Source organism: Megascapheus bottae, chromosome 28 (assembly GCF_031878675.1).
Source record: "Megascapheus bottae isolate mThoBot1 chromosome 28, mThoBot2.hap1, whole genome shotgun sequence".
In the NCBI taxonomy this organism is placed as follows: Eukaryota; Metazoa; Chordata; class Mammalia; order Rodentia; family Geomyidae; genus Megascapheus; species Megascapheus bottae.
In genome coordinates, this window is record NC_143536.1 from 3,978,447 (window position 1) to 4,003,837 (window position 25,391).

General features: G+C 48.5%; 1 protein-coding gene across 1 annotated transcript in view; it reads left to right on the forward strand.

Moving 5' to 3' along the window:
• Atp2a2 (ATPase sarcoplasmic/endoplasmic reticulum Ca2+ transporting 2) overlaps positions 1-22,543 on the forward strand; it is a 36,019-nt gene extending 13,476 nt beyond the window's left edge. Inside the window, exons 6-20 of the mRNA XM_090320033.1 lie at positions 6,046-6,126; positions 8,766-8,851; positions 11,269-11,733; positions 12,644-12,732; positions 13,776-13,878; positions 15,060-15,191; positions 16,558-16,680; positions 16,766-16,984; positions 17,735-18,070; positions 18,744-18,964; positions 19,199-19,401; positions 20,557-20,642; positions 20,840-20,973; positions 21,827-21,944; positions 22,050-22,543. Coding sequence (XP_090176159.1) covers positions 6,046-6,126; positions 8,766-8,851; positions 11,269-11,733; positions 12,644-12,732; positions 13,776-13,878; positions 15,060-15,191; positions 16,558-16,680; positions 16,766-16,984; positions 17,735-18,070; positions 18,744-18,964; positions 19,199-19,401; positions 20,557-20,642; positions 20,840-20,973; positions 21,827-21,944; positions 22,050-22,319 — 2,666 coding nt within the window. The 3' untranslated portion in view covers positions 22,320-22,543. The remainder of the gene's footprint in view (positions 1-6,045; positions 6,127-8,765; positions 8,852-11,268; positions 11,734-12,643; positions 12,733-13,775; positions 13,879-15,059; positions 15,192-16,557; positions 16,681-16,765; positions 16,985-17,734; positions 18,071-18,743; positions 18,965-19,198; positions 19,402-20,556; positions 20,643-20,839; positions 20,974-21,826; positions 21,945-22,049) is intronic.
• Positions 22,544-25,391: the final 2,848 nt, after the last annotated feature.

Here is a 25,391-nt window from a genome sequence, read left to right on the forward strand (position 1 = left end):
TAACCTTGGCGCAAACAAACTCAGGGACAGCACTCAGCCCTCGGTTTAAGCCCACCGCCGGCCTAAACATTTTTAAAAAGCGAAATTTGGAGCCTGGTCCTGCTGGCTCATGCCTGTGGTCCTGATGACTGGAGGTAGGTAGGTAGACTGCTAGACTCCCATCTCCAGTTAGCCTTTTTGGGGGCCAGTCCTGGGGCTTGAACTCAGCAGAGTAATTTAGTTCAAAACAACAACAAAAAATAATTTGTAGGTGTATTACAATAGTTTTGAGGCCTACTACCTTTGGCTCTTCGGCAGGATAGCTGAGACAATGAACTATGACAAGTAGGTGCTCTAGGAAGTCTCTCCTATTCAGTCCCTGATGGACCAGTTGATCTGGAAGCCTGACCTGAATTCATGGGGCTTGCATTTCCTGACTTCCTGTAATCACCTCCTCCTCTTTGACTCAGTTGTACTCACAGTACCAGTTAAGTGTCAACTTTCCATTCTTGTCACCGAGATTAAGATTATAAAAAAAAAAAAGAAGAAGAAACTACAGGATCATTTTCCTTAATTGTGGCATATTAGCCATAGTAGAGTCTTTTGAAAAGTAAGCAATGTGCTTAACATTGCCATTATTGGGCAAGAGTGGTGGAAATGACAGGGATAGAAATTTGGTAGAATGCATTGGTAGGAAATTCTACTATGATTCTATCTTCCAGAAGTAAAAGGTGAGCAAAAAGATGTTTGCCATATAATACTATTGTAGAAAAAAAAAAACAGAAGGCCATGAAAGTAGAGACGAGTATGACAGAAAATGCTGTGACTTTCAAAATGTCTTGTTTATAAATGTCTGGTTTATAAAAACCTGGAATGAAAGTGATCGCCCATTTTTTTAATGATGGGTTGGTCAAGCTGAATTAATGACTAAAGACCGTGAGACTCTTATCTCTATCCAATTAACCACTAGAAAACCGGAAGTGGGGCTGTTAGTGACTCATTTTATAATCAGTGCTTTCTTTCATAAAGATGTAGAAGTTGGTAAATATTATTTAATGGATTGATACTGTATCGATAGTATTTGCCTTTAAAAACTTGGGTACTGGGCTGAGAGTTTGGCCTAGTGGTAGAGTGCTTGCCTAGCATGCCCAAAGACCCGGGTTCAATTCCTCAGAACCACATACATAGAAAAAAGCTGGAAGTGGTGCTGAGCTTTAGCCTTGAGAAAGTCCAAGGACAGTGCTCAGGCCCTGAGCTCAAGCCTAGGACTGGCAAAAAAAAAAAAAAAAACAACCCTGGGTACTGTCTCTCAACTCTTTGACTCAAGGCTCATGCTCTACCACTTTGAGCTACAGCTCTACCTTAGAGTTTTCTGGTTGCTAATTGGATATAAGAGTCTCACAGCCTTTTCTGCCTGGGATGGCTTTGAATCGTGAACCTTAGATCCCAGCCACTTGAGTATGGAGGAATACAGGCCTGACCCAACCAGCACCTGGCTGGTTTTTTGTTTTTGTAATTTAAAAATGCCTCAAGCTAGCTGGGCACTCGTGTCTCATAACTGCAGTCCCAGCTAATGGAGTCTGAGATCTGAAAATCACAATTCAAAGCCAGCCCAGACAGGAATGTCTGTGATCCTTGTGTCTAACACCCACCAAAGAGCAGGAAGTAGAAGTATGATTCAAAAGGGGAGCACCAGCCTGGAGTGACAACGCCAAACAAGTGCCAGGCCCTGAGTCCTGAGGAGTGCTAATTTTAAAATGTCAGTATATTTAAATACCCTGGTTTCTAAACTTGAAATTTTGCACCCAATTCTAGAGTGTCACAAAGCCGTAATTTCCTTTAGGTGACTCTTCCCTATATTCATGGAACTATAACCTAAGGTATACTCTAATAATTTTGTTCAGACTTTGTACAATGGAGAAGAAAGAGCTGTGGACTGTAGGAGGTGAAGGATGAATTCAAAGTGTCAGATGTCAAACAAATGGAAGGTAGTTCCTAACGCAGATTATTTAACCTGCGTCAACCCAAAGAGACAAAAAAGAGAACAAGAAGGAAAAATTGCAGAGTATTCCCTTGGCAAGAGTAAGGATTTTCCACTACCACTTGCCCTCAGGGCACTGACAACCTCCACCAGGAAGTCTTAATGGATGCCATGATTGGAGCAGTACTGACGCCCTTGCTTTCTCCTCAGGCACAAGTTCTGAGGGGATGTAGCTTAGTGGTTGAGCTTGTCTAGCATGCATTGGGTTCTTGATTTAAATATTTTGTTAATTGGCCTTCCTTAGGCATCATTCCTTTTCAGTTCTGGCCTTACTTATTGTGAAACATGACATAGTTTGGTCAAGGTGATGTGAAGTTCCTTCTAGCTAAGCAAATGGTCAGTGTGTGGCAGGCTTAGTGGACGAGGTAGTGCTGGGTACTTCCTGGTGACTCAGGCCTGTATCTAGCTACTCTTGAGGATCATGGTTCAGAGGCAGCCTGTGCAGGAAAGTCTGTTCATTGGAGATAAGAATGAATCTCCATTTAGCCAGCAAAAAGCTGGAAGTAGAGCTGTGGCTCAAATGGCTAATCTTGAGCAAAAGAAAGCTCAGGCCCTGAGTTCAAGTCCCAGAGCTGGCAAACACACACACAGAAGAACCAGTTTGGATTTATGCTTCTTTCTCCTCAAAGAGATTGTCTTGTAATGTGTGGTGAGGAAGCTCTTTGCAGTACTGCTAGGGTAGTCTCAGGCTGCTGTTGGTCCTCAGGAGCTGAGCGGCAGAGGCTGCTCTATTTTTTTGTCTTATGGGGTTTGAGCTCGGGGTCTGCGCTCTGTCCCTGAGCTCGTCATCTCAAGGCTAGTGCTCTGTCACTTTGAGCCAGCCTTTTCTGTGTATGGGGTACTGAGGACTAGAACCCAAGGGTTCATGCATGCTAGGCAGGTACTTTACCACTAGGCCACACTCCTAGCCCGAGTGGATTGTTTTATATAATATCAATGTAAATATTTTTCTTGTGGCTTTTAAATATAGTATTGATTCTGCCTTACTCTAGAAAATAACTTGTCATTCAGAAAATTTAACCTTAGATATTGATTGCTACAAAATGATACTTTCTCAGCTGCATAGGTAATTCCTTCCTATAATTGCAGAAATATGTATAACACAAGTTTGAGGCCCCTTCTGCTCTGCAAAGTTAAGGTGCTTTCTCAAAACACGCAGGGTCAGAGATGTGATACAATAAAATTGAATCCCCAGTACTGCTTCCTAACACCCTTTCAACACACACACACACACACACACACACACACACACACACACACACACACACACACACGAAATCCAATTTTCTATTGAAACCAAGCAAATTAAATGCCAACTCATTGCATTTGAATCCTCCTGTAGTTTTTCCTTTTATTAGATTGGTGGGGTTTTGTTTGTGCTGGTCCTGGGGCTTGAACTCAGACCCTATGTACTGTCCCTGACCTTTTTTGTGTCCTACCACTGGAGTCACCCAGCTCTACTTATAGCTTTTTCTGTGAATAACTGGAGATCTAAAACATCTGGAAATTCCTTCCATTCAGGTTCATAGTATTGGTGTATTTTTCACAATTTTCAGAGACATGTAAAACTAGGTTCATTATGACAGTACAGTAGACGTACAAATATTTCTCTGTAATTATGCATCCTGGGGAGCTGCCGCAGTGTGGGTCTGGTTACTTCACTGTCTTGAGCATGTGTTGGCCGTGCTTCCTGTAATGTAGCATGGGCAGAACTGTGTCAGAACGAAAGGTTCCAGATCATTTGGTGGGAGCATTGCTGTTGGTTGCATAAGCATTTCCATTAGGAGTTCACCTTTCTGCATGCGTCCCAGCGGTCACGTGAGAGGATGATCTTTGTCTCTGGAGAGGGTATTGACGAGCTGCTGGACTGTGCCCACATTGCCTTTTTAGGCAATATGGTTGTTGCATGCACTCAAGTTCAAAATTCTGAAGTTCAGGAGAAAAAACTGAATTGAATAGATAAAGCAGTTCAGTGTCTACTTCTTGTTTTATTTTTTCCACATAATTGGTGACAATTCCATGTATAAATTAAGTCTGAATTAACTAGAAATACTATTTACAATCCAGGAGGATGTCTTTGTAAGGATTCTTTTTTTTTTTTTTTGCCAGTCCTGGGCTTGAACTAAGAGCCTGAGTGCTGTACTTGGGCTTTCTTCAAGGTTACCATTCTACCACATGAGCCACAGCACCACTTCCAGCCTTTTCTATATATGTGGTACTAAGGAATCAAACCTCGGTCTTCATGCATGCTAGGCAAGCACTCTACAACTAGGCCAAACTCCTGACCTCCCCCCTCCCCCCTGCCAAGTCCTATGGCTTGAACTTCCTCAAGGCTAGCACTCTACCACTTGAGCCACAGCACCACTTCCAGCCTTTTCTGTGTAAGCAGTACCAAGGAATCAAACCCAGGGTTTCCGGAATGCTAGGCAAGCACACTACCACAGGGCCACACTCCTGGCCCCTTTGTAAGGATTCTTAGCTCTCTGTACATGCTTTCCAGTCTACTTTAGTTGCCTTTCAGAATGTCATAGAGAGCTATTTACACTTAGGGGGTTAGGCACTTAGGTAGTGCTTTCCCACAGCACACCATTAGTAAATACAATCTCAGCCCCTACACTCATTTTTACTGCTTGGTTAGTTTGGTTCGTGTGTACTTGCTGTGCACAGCAGTGCTTAGTATTTACTGTGTTCTTAGTACTGTCCTCAGACTGCAGTGGAACTTTGGCTTTATTTAATAGCTGGGTATATGGTGTGGCATTTTACTTGCTACACCTCAAAGAAAAGGCTAACATGTGGATCCTTTAAGATCCATTAAAGGAGCTCTAGTCCAGGAAAGAAGGCTAAATTGATTAAAATATCTTCAGGTTACGCAAGAGGTTTGTTCATTCATTTGATAATCCAGATATCCAAAGATAGCAGAGTATAAGACGGAAAATCTCTCCCTGTCTTAACGTCAGCAGCTGGGTACCACCAGCTTGTTATACTTCCTCACACTCCTGGCAGCCTCCCCACTTGACCTTCATGTTGTTGGTTTCCCTGAGTGTGAGGTTTGTGTTCCACCGTTGAGCTCTCTCCCCCAGTTCTGTACTCAATATACAGTTCTATAAGAGAAGTCCTTAAGGAAGAGTTTATGCAGTGAAAATACTGTGCTTTCCAGTGATGACATTGGTGATGTGCTCAGAAAGCTAGACTATGAATACTCAGTGGATTGTTTATATCCCATGACACAGGTGTTCAGTAGCTCTGCATCCATCTCTAGGAAGCGCTCTTTGCTTTGCTATTGGAGTCTGAGTTCATTGCCTTGCTAAGCCAGTGCTCTATGTCTTGAACCAGCCTTCCAGTGAGTTGTCTTCAGTATTTTTGTGCCGTCTAGCATGCATAAAGCCCTGGGTTCGATTCCTCAGTAGTGGCCAGGCCCTGAGTTCACGTCCCAGGATTGCCCACTTCCCCTTACCCCCCAAAAAAACCTATTTCCATATATCTTTGCTAATTTAGTCTGTTTTTTTTTTTTAGTTTTGTGTTTAGAAATTCATTTCTGTAATCATTATTTCCTTTTCTTTCCTCCATAATAGCTTTATTTTGCACTGACCTAGTGAGGTTATTTGAGTGTCATTGAGAAGAGCCATGATCTGGGCAATGGTGATAAATACCTGAAACCTCAAAGCCTCGGCACTTACCGGTAGAGGTGGTTGGATCTTGAGTTTGAGGCCAGCATAAGTTACATAGTGAGACTACCAAAAAAGAAGGAAGATGACAAGAAAGGAATGAACTGTTGGTTTATTTAATAGTCAGTGGCTTGTATACTTATCTCTTCTTCTTATCTCTTCTTCTGCCTCATCTGTATATAGTAAACATAAGAGAACATGTTACCTATATATTTTACTAAACAACAGAGTTGAAAGTAGTTGAATACAACTAAACATTTATTTATTGTACTCTATAGTATTTTCTTTTAAAATTGTTTGAAGGCAAACAACTTTGATAGTTACTGCAAAGTTTACTTTAGCTATCCTTTTTCTTATTAGTTGGTGACAAAGTTCCTGCTGATATAAGATTAACTTCTATCAAATCTACAACTCTAAGAGTTGACCAGTCAATTCTCACAGGTGAGTATTGCATACTGACAAGTTACTGTGTTTGTTTGAAACCTTTCAGTTGTCTCATGCCATAGTGGTCCATTTACCCCTTTGTGGCATCCCGTGTTCTGTCTAGTGTCGTTTAGAGGGGATACTAACTAGATTTTTTGTTGTTGTTGTTTTGCTTTTCAATATATATATATGTATATATATATGTATATATATATATACATAGATATATATGTATATATATATATACACATACACCCCACAAGGATCCTTTTAGGTGCCAGGACTGTACTCTTACTTGTTCTTTTTGCTCAAGGATGGTGCTCTGCCACTTGAGTCATTTCTCTACTCCTGGTTTTTTCCTAGTTGGTTGGCTTTTTTCTAATAAGTTTGAGATAAGTCTCCTTGGCTTTCCTGCTCAGGCTGGCTTCAGGCAGGCAGGCTTCCTACCCAGCTTGTTTCTGCTTTTCAGAAGTTAAAAAGTTAATTATATCACTAGCAGCAGTAATGAGGTTGGAGTATTAACTCCCTGTTTTGAGGAAAGTAAATTATTTAATGTGTGCCCTTGGGCTATAATTTTTTTTTCATGGGATGAATACTAATCTTGCATTTAACACCCTATAGTAAGTATAATGAGCACAGAGTTGGCAGGGAAGATGAATTGCTCACTGCCGCTTGAAGCTCTTGTACATCTGAAATTTTAACACTTCCTGTTTGTGTGTGGGTGGAGTATTTGTCAGAGATGGAAGTAAGGCCTTGTTTGTTTTGCAAGGCCTTATTTTGTTTTTTGTTTCTTGTTTCTTGTTTTTGCCAGTCCTGGGGTTTGAACTCAGGGCCTGAGCACTGTCCTTGGGTTTTCTCAAGGCTAGAGCTCTACCCCTACTTTTGGCTTTTCCTATGTATGTGGTGCTGAGGAATCGAATCCAGGTCTTCACGCATGCTAGGCAAGCACTCTACATATGGTTTTTAGATGAAATTTGGCTTAGTGGTAAGAATAACATGCACTAAATCCTCGGTTCGAGGATTGAGGTTCAAAGCCAGCCCAGGCACTAAAGGAAACTAGAAATGGTACTGTGGCTCAAGGGGTGAGGTGGTAGCCTTGAACTGAAGAGCTCAGGGAAAGCACCTAGTTCAAGTTCCATGACTGGGGAGAGTGAAGGGGGAGGGGAGGGAAAGAAGAAAGAAGGGGCTGTGAGTTTGGCCTAGTGGTAGAGTGCTTGCCTAGCATGCACAAAGACCCAGGTTTGATTCCTCTGTACCACATATATAGAAAAAAGATGGAAGTGGTGCTGTGCCTCAAGTGGTAGAGCTCTAGCCTTGAGAAAGCTCAAGGACAGTGCTCAGGCCCTGAGTTTAAGCCCTAGGACTGGCGAGAGAGAGAGAGAGCGGGGGGGAGAGGAAAAAAAGAAAATGAAAAGGCCATCAGGACTAATTACCAGTGCTGCTATGCCCATGGGCTGAGGGGGGCATACCAGTCCTAGGGCTTAGAACCCGGGGACTCAGTGCTGTCTGAGCCTCCTCTTTGTGCTCAAGGCAATTACTCTAACACTTGAGTCACAGTTCCACTTCTGCCTTTTTTTCTTTTTGTGGTTAACTGGAGGTAAGTCTTACAAGACTTTCCAGGATGGCTTCAACTGATCCTCAGATCTTGGCTTCCTCAGTTGCCAGGATTACAGATGTGAGCCATAACAGCAATTGTTCACTGCCTGTTGTTGTTGTTGTTGTTGTTGTTATTTTTAGGGGTGGGGTCATGGGGCTTGAACTCAGCCAGGGTGCAGCCCCCTGAGCTTTTCAGCTTAAGGCTACCACCCTACCCTTAAGCCAAACCCCACTTCCCATTTTCTAGAGGTTAATTGGAGGGAGATAAGAGCCTCAGGTCTTTTTTGTACCCAGCTGGCTTTGAACTTTGATCCTCAGATCTCAGTCTCCTGGGTAGCTAGCCTGTTTTTCACCATTGCCAGTTTTCAAGGGCAACAAATATAGAAATAGGCTTGGTTGTTTGTTTTTTGTTGTTTTTGTTGTTGTTTTGGTGGGTCCTGGGTATTGTCCCTAAGCTCCTTATCTCAAGGCTAGTCCTCCTTGCTGTATTTTTTTTTTGCCAGTTGTGGGGCTTGAACTCAGGGTCTGAACACTATCCTTGGACTTTTCTCAATGCTAGAGCTCTACCACTTGAGCCACAGCACCACTTCCAGCTTTTTTCTATGTACAGGGTACCAAGGAATTGAACCCGGGTCTTTGTGCTTGCTAGGCAAGCACTCTACCACTAGGCTAAACTCCTGGCCCCTGGGCTGGATTTTTTTTTTTCTTTTTGCCAGTCCTGGGGCTTGAACTCGGGGCCTGAGCACTGTCCTTGGGCTTTCTCCAGGCTAGAATTCTACCACGTGAGCCACAGCACTAATTCTGGCTTTTTCTATGTGTACGGAGGAATTGAACCCGGGTCTTTGTACATGCTAGGCAAGCACTCTACCAGCCCCAGTATCAGTTTTTATTACTAAAGTTTTGCCTTCTTTTCTCACTTTGGTATTGTCTTAAGAATGGTAATAAGTTGGAGTGGATGAGTTGTGTCAGGTTCTGGGTTGTTGTAGATAAGGTGATCTTGATTTCACTGTGCCTCCCCTAGACCTAACTTAACTATCCTGTCTGTCTCACCACCTGCCTAGGTGAATCAGTTTCAGTCATTAAGCACACTGACCCGGTCCCTGACCCACGGGCTGTCAATCAAGATAAGAAGAATATGCTTTTTTCTGTAAGTACTTTATCATGTGTAGGTGTTGGGATATGTGGGTGTGAAGTATATGTATGTGTAGGGGTGTTATGGGGTTATGGTGTAGAGTATGATATGTATTGTGGAGGATTCCTGGTCTTTGTATGCTAGCATCCACTCTACCACACTGAATAGACTCTCTGATCCCCCTCACCATATTTTGGGGGGGGGCACTGGTGGGGCTTGGACTGGCCTGAGCTATTCACCTCAAGGCTATTGCTCTGCCACTTTGATTCACAGCGCCCTTCTGCTTTTCTTCTCATGGTTAATTGGAGATGAGAGTCTCATGGACTTTCATGCCCAGGCTGGCTTTGAATCATGATCCTCAGATCTTAGTGGCTGGGATTACAGGTGTGAACCACCAGTACCGGGCCCTTGTTATTATTACTATTATTATTATTTTATTTTACTGTCAGGGTGATTTACAGAGGAGTTGCAGTTACGTATGTAAGCTAGTGCATTACTTATTGGACATTGTTGCCACCCCTCCTATGTTTTTATACCACTTTCCCTCCCTCCACCCCTCCTTACTTTTTTTTTTTTTTTCCAGTCCTGGGCTTGAGCTCAGGGCCTGAGCACTGTCCTTGGACTTTCTCAAGGCTAGAGCTCTACCACTTGAGCTTCAGCACCACTTCTGGCTTTTTTCTATGTATGTGGTGCTGAGGAATCGAACCCAGGCCTTCGTGCATGCTAGGCAAGCACTCTACCACTAGGCCAAACTCCCAGCCCCTCCTTACTTATTTTTAAAGTACTTTTTATATTTTTTTTGGCCAGTCCTGGGCTTGGGCTCAGGGCATGAGTACTATCCTTGGGTTTTTCAAGGCTGAAATTCTACCACTTGAGCCACAGTGCCACTTCCAGCTTTTTTCTGTATATGTGGTACGGAGGAATCGAACCCAGGTCCCCAAGGAATCAAACCCGGGTGTTCTTGCATACTAGGCAAGCACTCTACAACTAGGCCAAACCTCCGGCCTGCAGGTGTCTTTTTTATAGATTGACTGTATTTTGAGGCAAAGTCTTTGTAGCCCAGGTTGGCTTTGAAATCAAGATTCCTCCTGCCTTAGCCTCCCAACTCAGTGTATTTTTATTTGGAGACATTCCCACAGTTCTAAAGGTCCACAGATGTTTTTCAGTTGGAATTTTAAAAGATCATTTTATTCTTCATGGTCAGTCAGCTGTCAGAAAACACGTGCTGGGGATGTAGTTCAGAGGCAGAGTGTGTATAAGCAGGGCCCAGGGCGGCTTGGTCTCCCGCACCAGCGAAAAACCAGCAAGAACTGCAAACAGTAGAATGTATGACTTCATTGTCTCTGTTTTGGTCAGTCTTGGGACTTGAACTCAGTGCCTGAGCACTGTCTTGGTCTTTTCTCAAGCCTAGAGCTCTACCACTTGAGCCACAGCGCTACTTTGGGCCTTTTCTATTTATGTGATACTTCGTGCATACTAGGCAAGCACTGTACCACTAGGCCAAACTCCCAGCCCCTCCTTGGACACTTTTTGCTCTTGAGCTCTTCAACTCAAGGGTAATGCTTTGCCAGTTGAGCCACAGTGCCACTCCTGGCTTTTTCTGTGTATGTGGTACAAAGGAATTGAACCCAGGGCTTCATGCACTGCCCTTTTCTTTTTCTTTCTTTCTTTTTGTCGTGGGGCTTATAGTGTGTACCTGGGCGGCTGTCTCTGAGCTCTTCAGCTAAGGCTAGTGCTCTACCATTTGAGCCACAGTGCCACTTTTTTCTGCTGGCTAATTACAGATAACAGTCTCAGGGACTTCCATGCCCCAGCTGGCTCTGAACTTTGATCCTCAGATCTCAGCCTTCTGATTACAGGCGTGAGCTACTGGTACCCCATTCCTGTCTTTTGTTTTGATTGAAAAAGTTTTCAAGAAAGAGAAAAGAAAGGGTCAAACATGTTTAAACTCTCATTGTATAGACATAGTGAAAAGTATAGTACTATTGTGTTATAGTGAAAGTAATGAACTATTATTGTGCGCCCGGAATTACGGCATAAAGGGAGGCAGGGGTACGCCCGCTTCATTTCACTTTCTAGAGAACAGTGCCCAGGGTAGCCCACCAGGTAATTTTCCTTGTCCAGCAGACAAAGGGAGGGAAGGTTGAGATACTGGGCTAGAGCCAGACATGGAGAATGAGTAGGGTTGAGTGCTCTTATGATAAGGGGGGACAGAAGGGTGAGAGCCTGGCGCTGGGATAAGGAGATCCTGTGTGGAGCCCAAGCGTAGGTGTGAGAGTCCGAAGGGGCTTCGTGAGGCTGCCCCACACTGTGCTGCTGTTTGCCTTAACAGTAGCCGGGGTGGTGGGGGGAGCTAGGGGCTAGGGGAGTCTGTGAGACAGACAGTGAGTTGGGAGGTGATGATGACACCAGGACTGTTCTTTCTTTCCTAGGGGACAAACATTGCTGCTGGGAAAGCCATGGGAGTGGTGGTGGCAACTGGGGTCAACACAGAAATTGGCAAGATCCGGGATGAGATGGTTGCGACGGAGCAAGAGAGAACACCCCTTCAGCAGAAGCTAGATGAATTTGGGGAGCAGCTTTCTAAAGTCATCTCCCTCATCTGCATTGCTGTGTGGATCATAAATATAGGGCACTTCAATGACCCGGTTCACGGAGGCTCCTGGATCCGGGGCGCCATCTACTACTTCAAGATTGCAGTGGCCCTGGCTGTGGCCGCCATTCCTGAGGGGCTGCCCGCCGTTATCACCACATGCCTGGCCCTTGGCACACGCAGAATGGCAAAGAAAAATGCCATTGTTCGCAGCCTCCCTTCTGTGGAAACCCTCGGTTGCACATCTGTCATCTGCTCCGATAAGACAGGCACGCTCACGACCAACCAGATGTCTGTCTGCAGGGTAAGGACATCTTCCAAGACTAGTGGCTGTTCAGTGTGTGTCCTAGCCATCTGCCTTTTTGCCACCCAAACTTTTGACATACGTGAAGGGTACATGAGACACCTGACCTAAGCTGAACTATGTGAAGGCGGTTAATTAATCCGTTAGTTGTGAAGCTGTTTCTGAAACACAGGACTGGAGAAACTAGAGACTTCATTTCTTGGGTCTTTTATTTCTCAGTATGGGAAAATTAAACATAAGTTTCAGAGGAAGCAGCTAAACTCCTACCCAAAGTCATAATTGGTATTTGTAAGACACATTAAATATATTGATTTCTTCCTTAAAAGCAAATCATTGTCTATGTTTTTCTCTATTTCCTATGTTTAGCCTTCCTTTACTAGGCTACTTAATGAACCAGCATTTGGGGTAAAATAAGAAACCACTAGTCGGGCACTGGTAGCACATTTGTAATGCTGTTCAGGAGGTTGAGATCTGAGGACTGCTGTTAAATCTCTATAAATAACCACCAAAAAAACTGGAAGTGGTGCTGTGGCGCAAGGAGTAGGATGGTAGCCTTGAGCTGAAGAGCTCAGGGAAAGCACCTTGGCCCAGAGTTCAAGCCCCACAACTGACAAAAAAAAATTAGGATGTCCTTAGTGTTGACCTTCTGGTGACCCAGAGTCTGTAATGTGCACGGTTCTTGTGGGCTGTCTGCTGTGTCTCTGTGCCGCTGGTGCTAATTAGTGGTCTTGTTTCTCAGACATTAGTTTGTGGTGGGATGAGGGAAGCAGCCCAGCGTCACAGCAGTCAGGTAAAGAGCTGGGCTTCACTGCATTTCCTTGTGGTTGCTTTCTTCCATAAGAGGAGCTTTGTCTCGAGCTGACAAAGATGGTTTTTCCTATCTTTAAACTGCTGTATCTCTCCCCTACAGATGTTTATCCTGGACAAAGTTGAAGGTGATACTTGTTCCCTTAATGAGTTTACCATAACTGGATCGACTTATGCACCCATTGGAGAAGTGTGAGTACCCGCTCACCACACTCAGGTCCCTTGTGGCAAGCTGGTGTTGGTGTGGATTTGCAGGGATGTAGAAAAGCTAGAGTGGGGCTGAGCAGCCAGCTCAGTCCTAGTGCACCGCCTGGCGGAAAAAAAGAAAAGGCAAAAATGGTCTTGGGAATGTGGCTCAAGTCAGTGCTCTTTGTTAGAAGGACAAATTTTCAAGAATTAAACCTTTAGTGGCTCACTTACATAATCCTCGCCAGAAGATGGGAGAATCAAGGTTCAAAGCAGCCTGACAGAAATGCGTGAGACTCTCTAATCTGTAGTTATCTAGCAAAGTGTGGAGGTGGAATGTGGTTCACAGGATAAAATCTCCAGCCTTAAGTGAGAAAGTTGACGGGCAACAATACCTTGTCTTTGAGTTCAAACCCCAGTACTGCAATTAATAAATAACATTCATACTTTGAAGAATTCAAAGCTTATAAGCCAGCCAGCTTCTTCATCCTTATTTGGCCGGAACCTAGAGTTTCAGGTAGGGTTTAAGAATTTCTAGTCTTTTCACTGGTCGATTTTTCATATCAGAGATTCATTCTCTGTCTTGATTCTTGACTCTTGATACCAGATTTTTATTTGCGGGGGGAGGGATGGGGATCTTGGGGCTTGAACTCTGGGCCTGGGTGCTGTCCCTGAGCTCTTCTTCAGTTCAAGCTACTGCCCTACCCTTTGAGCCACAGCACCACTTCCTGTTTTCTAGTGGTTAATTGGATGTAAGAGTTTCACGTTCTTTAGTGCCCGGATTGGCTTTGAACTGCAGTCCTCAAATCTCGGCCTCCTGATTAGCTAGGATTACAGGTGTGAGCCACCATGCCCAGCTTCTGATGACAGATTTTACTGAGCCCCACCCCCCTCAAATTCTTTTGAATATATGCCCTTCTGTTTTCCCCAAACCTCTATTTTCTTCATTAATTAGGGGAAAAAATCAATAGATATGATCACTGTGAGTCAAAAATGCATCTTTTTTAAAAAAATTTTTTAATTTAAAATGCATCTTTCTCTTTTGATAGGCATAAAGATGATAAACCAGTGAAATGCCATCAGTATGATGGGCTTGTAGAGCTGGCGACCATCTGCGCCCTGTGCAATGACTCTGCCTTGGATTACAATGAGGTAAGACTCTTCCTCATGAGGACTGCATGTAGCGCCTCCATTAGGGGGTTTGGATGCGGTGAAACCTCGTCGCCTGCAGCAGCCCTGCTCTCACATCCTGACTCCTGCAGACCCTACTCACGAACAAAACTGTCCTAAGAGTAGGATTTAAGATATTGCTGGATGTCCCCTCGATACACGCTGAGCCTAGAGGGTTGTCTTAATGATGATATAAGTTTAGGGACTGGGAATTTGGCCTTGTGGTAGAATGCCTGCCTGGCATTCATGAAGACCCAGGTTCAATTCCTTGATGTCACATACATAGAAAAAGATGGAAGTGACACTGTGGCTCAAGTGGTAGCGCTCTAGCCTTGAGAAAAACCCAAGGACAGTGCTCAGGCCCTGAATTCAAGCCCCAGAACTGGGGAGCGGAGGGGAATTGAGCTGGGCACAGTGGCTTACATTTATAATCCTAGCTACTCAGGAAGCTGAGATCTGAGGATTGCAGTTCAAGACCAACCTGGACACTAAAGACCAGGAAACTCTTATCTCCAATTAATCACTAGAAAACTAGAAGTGGGGCTGTGGCTCAAGGGATTGGGTGGTAGCCTTGAGCTGAAGAGCTCAGGGACAGCCTCCAGGCCCAGAGTTTGAGCCCCGTGACTAACAAAAACAAGAATAGTGAGGCTTTGCTTCCACAGAACTCAAAGGCAAGTGTCCTGTCAGGGATAGAATAATAAGCAGATGGCCTTGAGTTAGATGTTACTATGATTGACAGCTTCTTATATTTAAGGAAAATGGAAAAGTAATTTTTGGAATGAGCCTCTGAGTATCGTTTCATTGGGTCATCTGGTCTAAAGAAGACTAGAGAGTAGAGGTGCAATGATGGACAACTTGTTCTTGTTTTTTTTCTTTCTTTCTTTTTTTTTTTTGTTTTGTTTGTTGAACTCAATGCCTGAACACTGCCCTTTGGCTTTCTCAAGGCTAGAGCTCTACCACTTCAGCCACAGCACTATTTCTGGTTGTTTCTATGTATATGTGGTACCAAGAATCGAATCTGGGTCTTCATGCATGCGAGGCTAGGCAAGCACTCTACCATTAGGCCAAACTCCTGGCTCCCAACTTGTTCTTTGATGGGGGAAAAATACACTGAAATGACCTGTCTCCTTGTTTTCTATTTTGTGTGCCTTTAAATAATACAGGCAAAAGGTGTGTATGAAAAAGTTGGAGAAGCTACAGAGACTGCTCTCACATGTCTTGTAGAGAAGATGAATGTATTTGATACGGAATTGAAAGGTCTTTCCAAAATAGAACGTGCAAATGCCTGCAACTCGGTCAGTATCTAAGCTTGGTCTACTGTACCTACACTCAGTCACTCTTTTTAGCTCTCTTCCTCCCACCTCTCCCTCCCCCCTTCCCTCCAACTTCTCTCTCCTCTTTCTTCCTTCTCTCTATGATATGGGGAGATTGGGGCCTTCCACTAACTTGGCTGGCATTCTACCATTCTACCCAGGCTTTTGCTAGCCATTTTGGACACAGGCACATACTCCACCTTTCCAACCATGTTCCCAGACCTATGAATATTTTTATACCAAGAAAGGCAGTAGCTTAGAAGAAATAATAGGGCTGGGAGTGCGCCCTAAGTGATGCAGTGCTTGACTGGCATGCACGAAGCCCTGGGTTCCTTTTCTTGGTACCACACACAGAAAAAGCCAGAAGTAGTACTGTAGCCCAAATGGTTGAGCAAAAAAAGCTCAAGGCCAGTGCCTAGGCCCTGTGTTCAAGCCCCAGGACCGACCAAATAAAAAGAAAAATAATTCTCTTTGGTGATAGCTCACATATATAATAATTGGGGAGCAAAGGTCGGAGGTTCCAAGGTCAGACCGAGACAGAGACCCCTTCTTATCCATAAACCAGTCACTGTGGCTACTCAGGAAGAGGAGGCTGGAGCTAGCACTTGGCCTTCTGAGGCCTGGCCCCAGCGAAACGTAAGAAATGACTTGTTTTTTCCTTTCCCCTGCATAGGATAGCGCCCCCTCCTCCGCTATCTGAGCATGCTCCAGTCTTTCTAGAGTTGGTGGTGGTGCACGTGAGTGATTGAAACTAAACCCAAAGTGCTCATGTGAGGGGCAGGCAGTGTTGGCAGCCCCTTCCCCAAGGCAGCCAAGTGAGCCAAATCCCCATGGAAAGATTTTATCTCATCTCAAGTTAGGAATAGAAGGCCCGATCTTCAGGCTGACAGAATGGTCACCCAGAGCCTGTGCTCAGGCCTAGTCTACAGTGAGGAACGAGGGAGGACACAAGGAAGAACATGGCCTCGCTTCCCCCCTCAGCTTCTCTTCCAGAGTGTCTGGCTAAATTTCTCATGTCCCACCAATATGTGGAAGCCTTGCCTGCCCTTGGCCGTGTTTGTTTCCAGTTCCTCCCGCAGTCTCTCTGGTCCTATGAGTTTAAGTGCCACCTCTGTGCTGAGGTCCAGCAGAGCTGTGACCAGTGGCAGGAGACTGGTTCAGATGCTGAGAGCTGTGTCACGTGAGATGCCTTCCGCCCCTCCAGCGCTTTGCTTGGAGGACAGTTGGGCAGGAGCAGTTGTTTACTCTTGCCAGTGCTGTCCCCAGCTGTCCCACAGTAGGTGCCCCGCAAGGCGCATGTGAACGAGAGGGAAACGCCCTGCACAGTCTTTCTGCGTTCTCCTCCCAGGTCATTAAACAGCTGATGAAAAAGGAATTTACTCTGGAGTTCTCACGCGATAGAAAGTCAATGTCAGTCTACTGTACCCCGAACAAACCCAGCCGGACCTCCATGAGCAAGATGTTTGTGAAGGCAAGTTGGTAGGCAGGATGTGGGGGTGTGGCCGGCGTGTGGCGCGGGGCCAGCACAGCTGCTCACCTAACTGTCCCATCCCCAGGGCGCTCCCGAGGGGGTCATCGACAGGTGCACCCACATCCGAGTGGGGAGCACGAAGGTCCCCCTGACCCCGGGCGTCAAACACAAGATCATGTCTGTCATTCGGGAGTGGGGTAGCGGCAGTGACACACTGCGGTGCTTGGCGCTGGCCACTCACGACAACCCTCTGAGGAGAGAAGAGATGCACCTGGAGGACTCGGCCAACTTCATCAAATACGAGGTAATGGGCTCCTGACAGGCTCGGCCCAGACCTCACCTGGCATCCAGGCCCTGCGTCAGTCAGCGGGCACCTCGTGCGTGTAGTTCTCCGCACACAGAAAGCCAGCCGAGCCCGTGTTAGCTTGTGAAGCGTCGTTCTGCACCGTTCTAACGGGATGTTCTGGAGATGCTGGAGGCTCGTGGTGAGAGTCTCAGACATTCCTGCCGGGCTGGCTTCTGACTCATCTCAGATCTCGGCCTCCTGAGGAGCCAGAATTACAGTCGTGAGCCACTGGTGCCTCCCTGGATTTACTCTGTTTGGAATAGTGTTAAAAGAGTGAAAAGGCATTGGGTTTCATGTTGTAGTTACTTTTGTTCCCCCTCTTTCAGTAGAAAGAGGCCAGGGTGTTGTAGCCCAGAGATAGAATGTCTACTGAGCATTGCGAGGCCCTAGGTTCAACCCCTCGCAGCGTACACTAAAAAGCTGGGAAGGTTCCATGGCTGAAAGCCAAACACTGGGGAGCAAGATGGAGGAAAGGCACTGGTTAGAGGGGGCCTGGGCTGTGTAGCAAACCCTTCTCCAGAAGCCAGGGCTAGGGTCTGGTCCATAGTAAAGCACTTGCCTAGCTTTTGTAGGCCCCGCATGCAGACCCCCAGCACTCTACCCCAGCACGTGACGGCGCGTCTGTGTTGATGGTAGCTGGCCTCTTCAGACGAGGGGAGGGGCAGAAGAAGGTCCTGGATGCAACTCAAAGTGGCGCTCTTCCTGTAGACCAACCTGACGTTCGTGGGCTGCGTGGGCATGCTGGACCCGCCCAGGATCGAAGTGGCCTCCTCGGTGAAGCTCTGCCGCCAGGCAGGCATCCGGGTTATCATGATCACAGGGGACAACAAGGGGACGGCTGTGGCCATCTGTCGCCGCATCGGCATCTTTGGGCAGGACGAGGATGTGACAACAAAGGCTTTTACAGGCCGGGAGTTTGATGAACTCAGTCCTTCAGCCCAGAGAGATGCCTGCTTGAACGCCCGCTGCTTCGCCCGGGTCGAGCCCTCCCACAAGTCCAAGATTGTGGAGTTTCTCCAGTCTTTCGATGAGATCACCGCCATGGTGAGTGGCCTGATCTGGACAGCAGCTCAGTGGGGACTGCCACCGCCGCGGTGGAATCCTCCTGCTCCCTGGAGTCCTAACCCAGGGGTGACGGGAGCTGGGTGGGGGTCTTTTTAGGGACAGGTCTTCCTTCCTTCCTTCCTTCTTTCCTCCCTCCCTCCCTCTCTCCCTTCCTCTCTTCCTTCCGTGAATGGTTTTATTGTTGTTACCCGGGCTCAGCCACCATCCTGAAGGTAGAATGTTTTAAAACTAGATGTGGGGGTGGGCGAGGTGGCACACCCCTGAAATCCCAGCCTCTCCGACCACGAGTCAGTCCTTAAGTCAAGCCAGGCAGCGTGGCGGTGGTTGTGGTCTGTGGCTGGGCATGTGGTGAACGGCGTCAGCGGCAAATGAGGACGTGGGTGTTTTGCACCTGCGCTTCACCTTGGCCTTGATCAAACTGTGGCTGCATGTTCGGTACCACGCGCGTTGTTTGGGGCTGTGGAAATGGCAAGCTTCAACTCTCTGGGCTCTGCTAGAGTGTCTCTTGGGGAAGTTTGTTTGACCAGCTTACGTTTCCCAGGTCAAATGTGTTTGATGCCATCTTGGAGAACAAGTTGTCCACCTCCTAGGCTGGCCGTGCGCCCACACTGGGCAAGCATCTGAAATGGCCATGCCTTTCCTTCCCTTCCAGACTGGTGATGGTGTGAACGATGCCCCTGCTCTGAAGAAGTCAGAGATTGGCATTGCCATGGGCTCTGGTACTGCGGTGGCTAAAACAGCCTCCGAGATGGTGCTGGCGGATGACAACTTCTCCACCATCGTGGCTGCGGTGGAGGAGGGGCGGGCCATCTACAACAACATGAAGCAGTTCATCCGCTACCTCATCTCCTCCAACGTGGGCGAGGTGGTCTGGTAGGTGTAGCTCGTCTCTCAGCGGTTGCCTGTAGAGGTCACTCTCCTCGACTCCCAGCAGCTTTTGGGCAGAAGGCACAGGATCCTCTTGGCTGCACAAGAGCTGCCCGCTTCTCATCTGGCATGCAAAGCCCCTTCTCCCCACATCCAGCTGGGCGCAGGGAGGAGCAGTGGCGTTTAAACCCTTCTCCCAGTCACTGGGTTTTCTTTTTTCTTTCTTTCTTGGGCCAAAAGCATTTTCCTGACGGCAGCTCTAGGGTTTCCTGAGGCTTTGATCCCCGTCCAGCTGCTCTGGGTCAACCTGGTGACAGATGGTCTGCCCGCTACCGCGTTGGGGTTCAACCCTCCTGACCTGGATATCATGAACAAGCCACCCCGCAACCCTAAGGAGCCGCTGATCAGCGGCTGGCTCTTCTTCCGTTACCTGGCCATTGGCTGTGAGTATAGCACCTTCATCTGGTGAGGTGGCCAAACCCAGAGGTGCTTCAGGCCCAGCTGGTGGCTCACGCCTGTAAGCCCAGCTGCTGGGGGGAGGGGGAGGGCTGGGGTCTGAGGATCACAGTGCAAAGCCAGCTCAGGAAGGAAGGTCCTTGAGACTCTTCTTGCCTCCAGTTAACCACCAGAAAAGTTGGAAATGGATCTGTGGCTCAAGTGGTAGACTACTTACTAGCCTTGAGCAAAAAAGCTCAAGGACGCACCTGAGTTGAAGGCCCAGACAGGCATCCCCCGAAAAAGCTTCCATTCCTCCTGTTCAGCATCAGGACTTGCAGCCTTTCGTACTCCCCTTTGCAGAAAGGACATGAGGATGAAGACTCTGATTCACCTTTGAGTAGTGGGGGCCATGGTGTAAAGCTCAGTCCATCCCACCAGTCTTGTGTGGAGACCTCGTGTCTGAACCAGAGCCGCTCCAGTTCCCCCTCATGGGTTAGCGGAGCGAGGCCTCTGCAGAGGAGGCCCTGGCATTCCCCAGGGCGTCCCTGGGTTTAGCACTGACTTGCCATGCTGAGCTCAGAAGCAGCAGGGTAGTCTAGAGAAGAGCCCCGCAGCCCCACAGCGCCTCTCAGGGCAGCGCCCTCTGGAGTTGCTTGGTGGAAGTGGTGACGTTTGTCCTGGCATCTTTCATCTCCGAGTCCGTGGTTAGCCTTGCAGTCTCAATAGTCTCTTACTTGGAACTTTTGTTGTTGCCAATAAATGGAAACTATGCATCTCAGACTTTTCAGCCTGGGCTGGCTTCAATCCCCCGACCTCAGCCTACTAAATAGCTGAGTGGACAGCCCAGCCTGAGAAACGTACATTTGTGTCCATACGGGTCATAGGGAGGTGGCCCAAAAGTGTCACTCAGCCCCCACACACCTGCAGCTTGGAAGTGTCCACGCTGCTCACGCACATCTCCCTGCGGGGGTGGGGGCGGGGATGGCGATGGCGACCGCGACCGTAACCGCGACCGTGACCACGACCACGACCGTGGCCTTTCTTCCCAGTCCTGCCACTCACTGCTGGGCTCGGGGTTTGCTGGCGTTAGCTTCGGTCGGGAGCTCCACCCCGTCCCCCTTGGCCCGTGTGGCGTCACTGAAAGTGTTCATCCTTCACAGGTTACGTGGGCGCCGCCACTGTGGGCGCTGCCGCATGGTGGTTCATCGCTGCTGACGGTGGCCCCCGGGTGTCCTTCTACCAGCTGGTATGTAGCTTCCTGCCAGCTTCCTGTGGTTTGGGCATCGGTCTGGTCACCTTAAGGCACAAGTTATATGTAATGACACCAGACAGGATTGTGGGGCTTCTGGAGAGGACTGGCCGGGAACGCCGTGGCTGCTTTGCTCTGCTCCGGTCTGCGGGCACCGGCGAGAAGCAATGAATGGGGTGGGATTCTCGTTGCAGAGCCACTTCCTGCAGTGTAAAGAAGACAACCCAGACTTTGAAGGCGTGGACTGTGCTATCTTTGAGTCCCCGTACCCAATGACAATGGCACTCTCTGTGCTGGTGACCATAGAGATGTGTAATGCCCTCAACAGGTAAGTGCAGCCCCGTCCAGGAAGTGGTGGGCATGCTTCCTCTTCCCTGGGAAGCTCCAGGGCCCCCCGAGCTGCATTTGCCATCCTCATAGTGTACGTGTCAGATGGGCAGTGCGTCCTACATCTGAACGTTCCTTCCTTTCCCCATCAGCAGAACTCGGATCCCTAGAATCAGGTCACTGGTGAGGCCAGGAACCAGCAGTGGTTGAAGTGTAGTCTAGAGCTGAGTGTGGTGGTGTGGGCCTGGGCCTGGGCTCCACACAAACCCTCGCGGGGATGCTTTGATCCCAGGCAGTGTCAAGACAGGAAAAAAGACTCTACCTCAAAAACTTACAAGTGCCAGGGACTGGTGGTGAACGCCCGTGAACCCCGCTGCTCAGGAGTCAGGTTACCTCCAGTTAACCCATCAGACAAGCACAAGTGGAGCTGTGGCTCAGTCTTAAGAGTGCAAGCCTTCAGCAAAAGAACAGCGTCCAGGCCAAGTGCTCAAGCTCAACTACAGACAAAAATTAAAACAAGGGGCCGGGAGTTTGGCCTAGTGGTAGAGTGCTTGCCTAGCATGCACAAAGACCCGGGTTCCATTCCTTGGTACCACATGCAGAGAAAAAAAGCTGGAAGTGGTGCTGAGGCTCAAGTGGTAGAATGCTAGCCTTGAGAAAGTCCAAGGACAGTGCTCAGGCCCTGAGCTCAAGCCCAGGACTGGCATAAAAAAAAAGACAAGCAGAATTCAAGTCCAAAGGACAAGGCCCTGGGTAATTCAAACCTCAGTGTCACGTAAACCAAAGGGTGTGCTTCAGCTCTGACTGCCCCAGCAGCCTGCTGGATGAACCGCCCTGCCTCCCCCTCCCTGCAGCTTATCTGAAAACCAGTCCCTGCTGAGGATGCCCCCTTGGGAGAACATCTGGCTGGTGGGCTCCATCTGCTTGTCCATGTCGCTCCACTTCCTGATCCTCTACGTGGAGCCCCTGCCGGTAAGTGCCCAGCAAGCTGGGATGCCTGGGGGAGCCCTGGGCTGGCTTAAGGCGCCGCTGGTGGGGCAGGTGCAGAAGCCTCACTCGTCCTTGGGGCCTCCTCAGCTTATCTTCCAGATCACACCGCTGAATCTGACCCAGTGGCTGATGGTGCTGAAAATCTCCCTGCCTGTGATTCTCATGGACGAGACCCTCAAGTTTGTGGCCCGCAACTACCTGGAACCTGGTAAAGAGTTTGTGCAGCCTGCCACCAAATCCTGCTCGCTCTCAGCATGCACAGAGGGGATTTCCTGGCCCTTTGTGCTGCTCATAGCGCCCCTGGTGTTCTGGGTGTATAGCACAGACACTAACTTTAGCGATATGTTCTGGTCGTGACTGACAGACAGCCCTGCGTACAGAAGATGTTTAACTTAATCAATTAATTTTTTTATTGTTTAAAGCAACTGTCTATTTCTGCTGAATTTTCACATGAACATATTGGCTGGTGAAGGAGGTTTCATACTCTAGATTTCGTTTTGCTTTTTTTTTCTGACTCCAGTGGGACAAGATTTTCCTTTTTTATACACATAATTAAAGTATCCATTGACATGTACAGAGAACTAACACTATTTTATGCAGATATTTTTTTGTAGATGAAAAAGCATGTACAGTGTTCTGTTTAATACTCATCCTTGTATAAAAATAGTTGAGCCAGCAGACATTGTCAGCAAATTAATTGGCAGCAGACATTAGGAAGTGAATGTGTGGTTTTTAAAAAACTAAATAGCATGTATTGTGTCTTGCATGATTATCTGGATTTAATTTGGTATCACAGTCTAATTTTTATCATAAGCCAATTTTTCTGCACTGAGCAGAGTCCTGCTACCTCAGTCAGTATTTTTTGGTTTGCCACTTCCTGCACCCCCCCGCCTCCGATCACCCCCACCCACCCCCAGCCCGCTCTGCTTCGGTAGGTTTGATGGTTCTGTTTACGCCCGTCTTCACGAGAGGTATGCCTGATCTCGCTTGTGCAGAAAACATTGCTCCACATCCAATTGACTGGGTTTCTGTCCCTTTGCCTAGTTTTTAAGGTTATTTATTTAAGTGTCTAATGTATTTTATTGTAACAGACATTGTTTTGCCAACATTGCCTATTTCCATGGCACTTCACAACCTAGTTAAAAAAGAAAAATAAAACATTTTAAATGGACAGAAAAAAGAAAGTAACTGTCTTGTTCTTAAGTGGCTTGCCTTGGACTAGCTCCGAGGTAGTCTGGCTCTCCCTCCAGTTCCCGGCTCAGAGCCTTAGCCCCCAGTGCTCAAGGGGAGGAAGGTTCTGTCCTGCCTCGTAGTGGTGGGTTTATCTAGAGACACCAGTCTCAGTGTGTGATAGTGCACTTTATGGAAGTTTCTGCTGGGCTGTCATATGTAGTCTGGTTTAAGGGTTAAGGGCAAGTGTGTGTGTGTGTACGTGCGTGTGTGTGCTTGTGTGCACACATGCGTGTTCTGTACATTTGTAAATAGCACATGACAAATGGACATACTGCACTGTATAGAGCTATTTTTATTTGAACGTGGCACTAACGACCACCGTGACCCTGATAAACGTGTGTGCATGTTGGAGCTCAGTCTCAGGCCCTGTGAGCCGCTAACATCCTAACCGTGGTGTTTCCCTCCAATGCCTCCCAACGTCGCCCACCACGTGAGTATTTCCTGCCCTGGAGTCTGCGTGCTCCAGGGGAGGTGGCTGCTGCCCAGGGAGGGGATGGCCACCGCCACTGTGCTTCCTGGAGCACTCAAACCGCCCTTAGTAATAACCTAGTGTGAAGCTCCACTTACAACCCAGCCAGCTACGCGGGAGCCTCCAGCCAACCCCCCAAAAGGCCAGCAGTGAAATGCTTGACTTGAACAACAGTGTTAACCTTGAGTAGAAAAGTTGTGGGGCACTACCCGGGCCCTGGGTTCAAGATACGCACGCACGCACGCACACGCAGAGGAAGCTGCTGGCAAAATGAAGAAGGTGCTTTAAACAGACCACCTCCTGGCTGGGGAGGGGCGCAGCACTGCACACAGCAGTGCCCCCCCCCCAGCCCAGTGTAATGCAGGCAGGCAGGGCTACCCCACCCCCCCAGGCGGGGAGAGGGGTGGGAGGGGAAGGGGGGAGGCAGTGAGTCCTGGCTCCTCGCTCACGCCGTGCTGCTCGCACCGCCCCTCCTGCCTCACCTCTGCACGGCTAACCCAGCCCCCCCCCCCTCCGCCACGCGGGGCTGTGAGCTCTTGTCTGGTAGGCAAGGCCCCGCGTCACCATCACCTCAGGGAGTCGGCCGTGCCTCCCTACTCCGGAGCTGATCTCCTCTCTCTTTCCTTTGCAGCCATACTGGAGTAACTGCTTCTAGGCCATTTGCAGCTATGTAAGGGTGTTCGGGTGCGCATGCGCGTTCTTAGCACCACGGCCGCCCGCCTCTGCATGATGACGTTGGGGAAAGTAGAGGAGGCTCCCAGCTCGCGGCAGCGCGGAGGAGACGCGGGCGCCCGCCGCCCGTGGGCCCATTAGCCTTTAATCAGAGTAGCCGCCACAAATGCGCAGTGTAGCTCCACGCACCGACACGCCTCTCCACCGAAGTTTGGCTCCTTGGCTCTGAACCCTCGCCGGGCGGGGCGCCACCTCCGCGGTGACGCTCAAAACCGCTGCCCGGGGAGCCCCACTGCGGACGAGCTGCGGCTACAGCGCAGGCCTCCCCGCTGCTGCAGGCCGGCCGCCGGCCCGCCGCCGCCGCCGCGCCACCTGCAGCTTCTCTAACGAGGGTGCTTGGCTAGGCTGTACCTAGAGACAGACGGCGGGCGCTCTGTGCTGGTGACAGCACCGCCGACGTGGCCCGAGTAAATAAATCTGTTCTGCGGTAACTTCGTGTGGCCTCGGCTGTCTGGAAGGCTGCAGGCCGTGAGCGTGACGTGGGGGAGGGCAGAGGCCCACCCTGCCACGCCCCGCGTGTGGGGGCAGAGGAGGGGTCCGAGGAAAGCGCCCGGCCGCTCCCCAGGACTCGCAGAAGTGCAGACACAGCCGCCGGGGCCGGGTCATAGCCTTCCGAGCTAGTGCTGGGGCCTGAACTCCAGGCCGGCACGCTGTCCATCTCTGCGCCACTTAGGCCTTAGTGTCAAACATGAGCCGGGTGCCAGTGGCTCAGGCCTCTAATCCCAGCAGCTCAGGAGAGTGAGAGCTGAGGGCTATGGTTCAAACCCAGCCCAGGCTCTAGAAAGCTGGGAGAGCACTGTGGCTCGCGTGGTTGAGCATTCCTGCCTGTGCTGCTCCTCAAGTCCTCGGCTTCTGCAGTAGCCAGCTTTCTAGAAGGGGCTCAGAATGTGTCAGTCCCGGGGTTAGGACTCGAGGCTCTACTGTTCAAGGCTACCACCTAAGCCGCAGCACCGCTTCTGGTACTTTTCCAGGGGTGAGAGATGAGTCCCATTCTC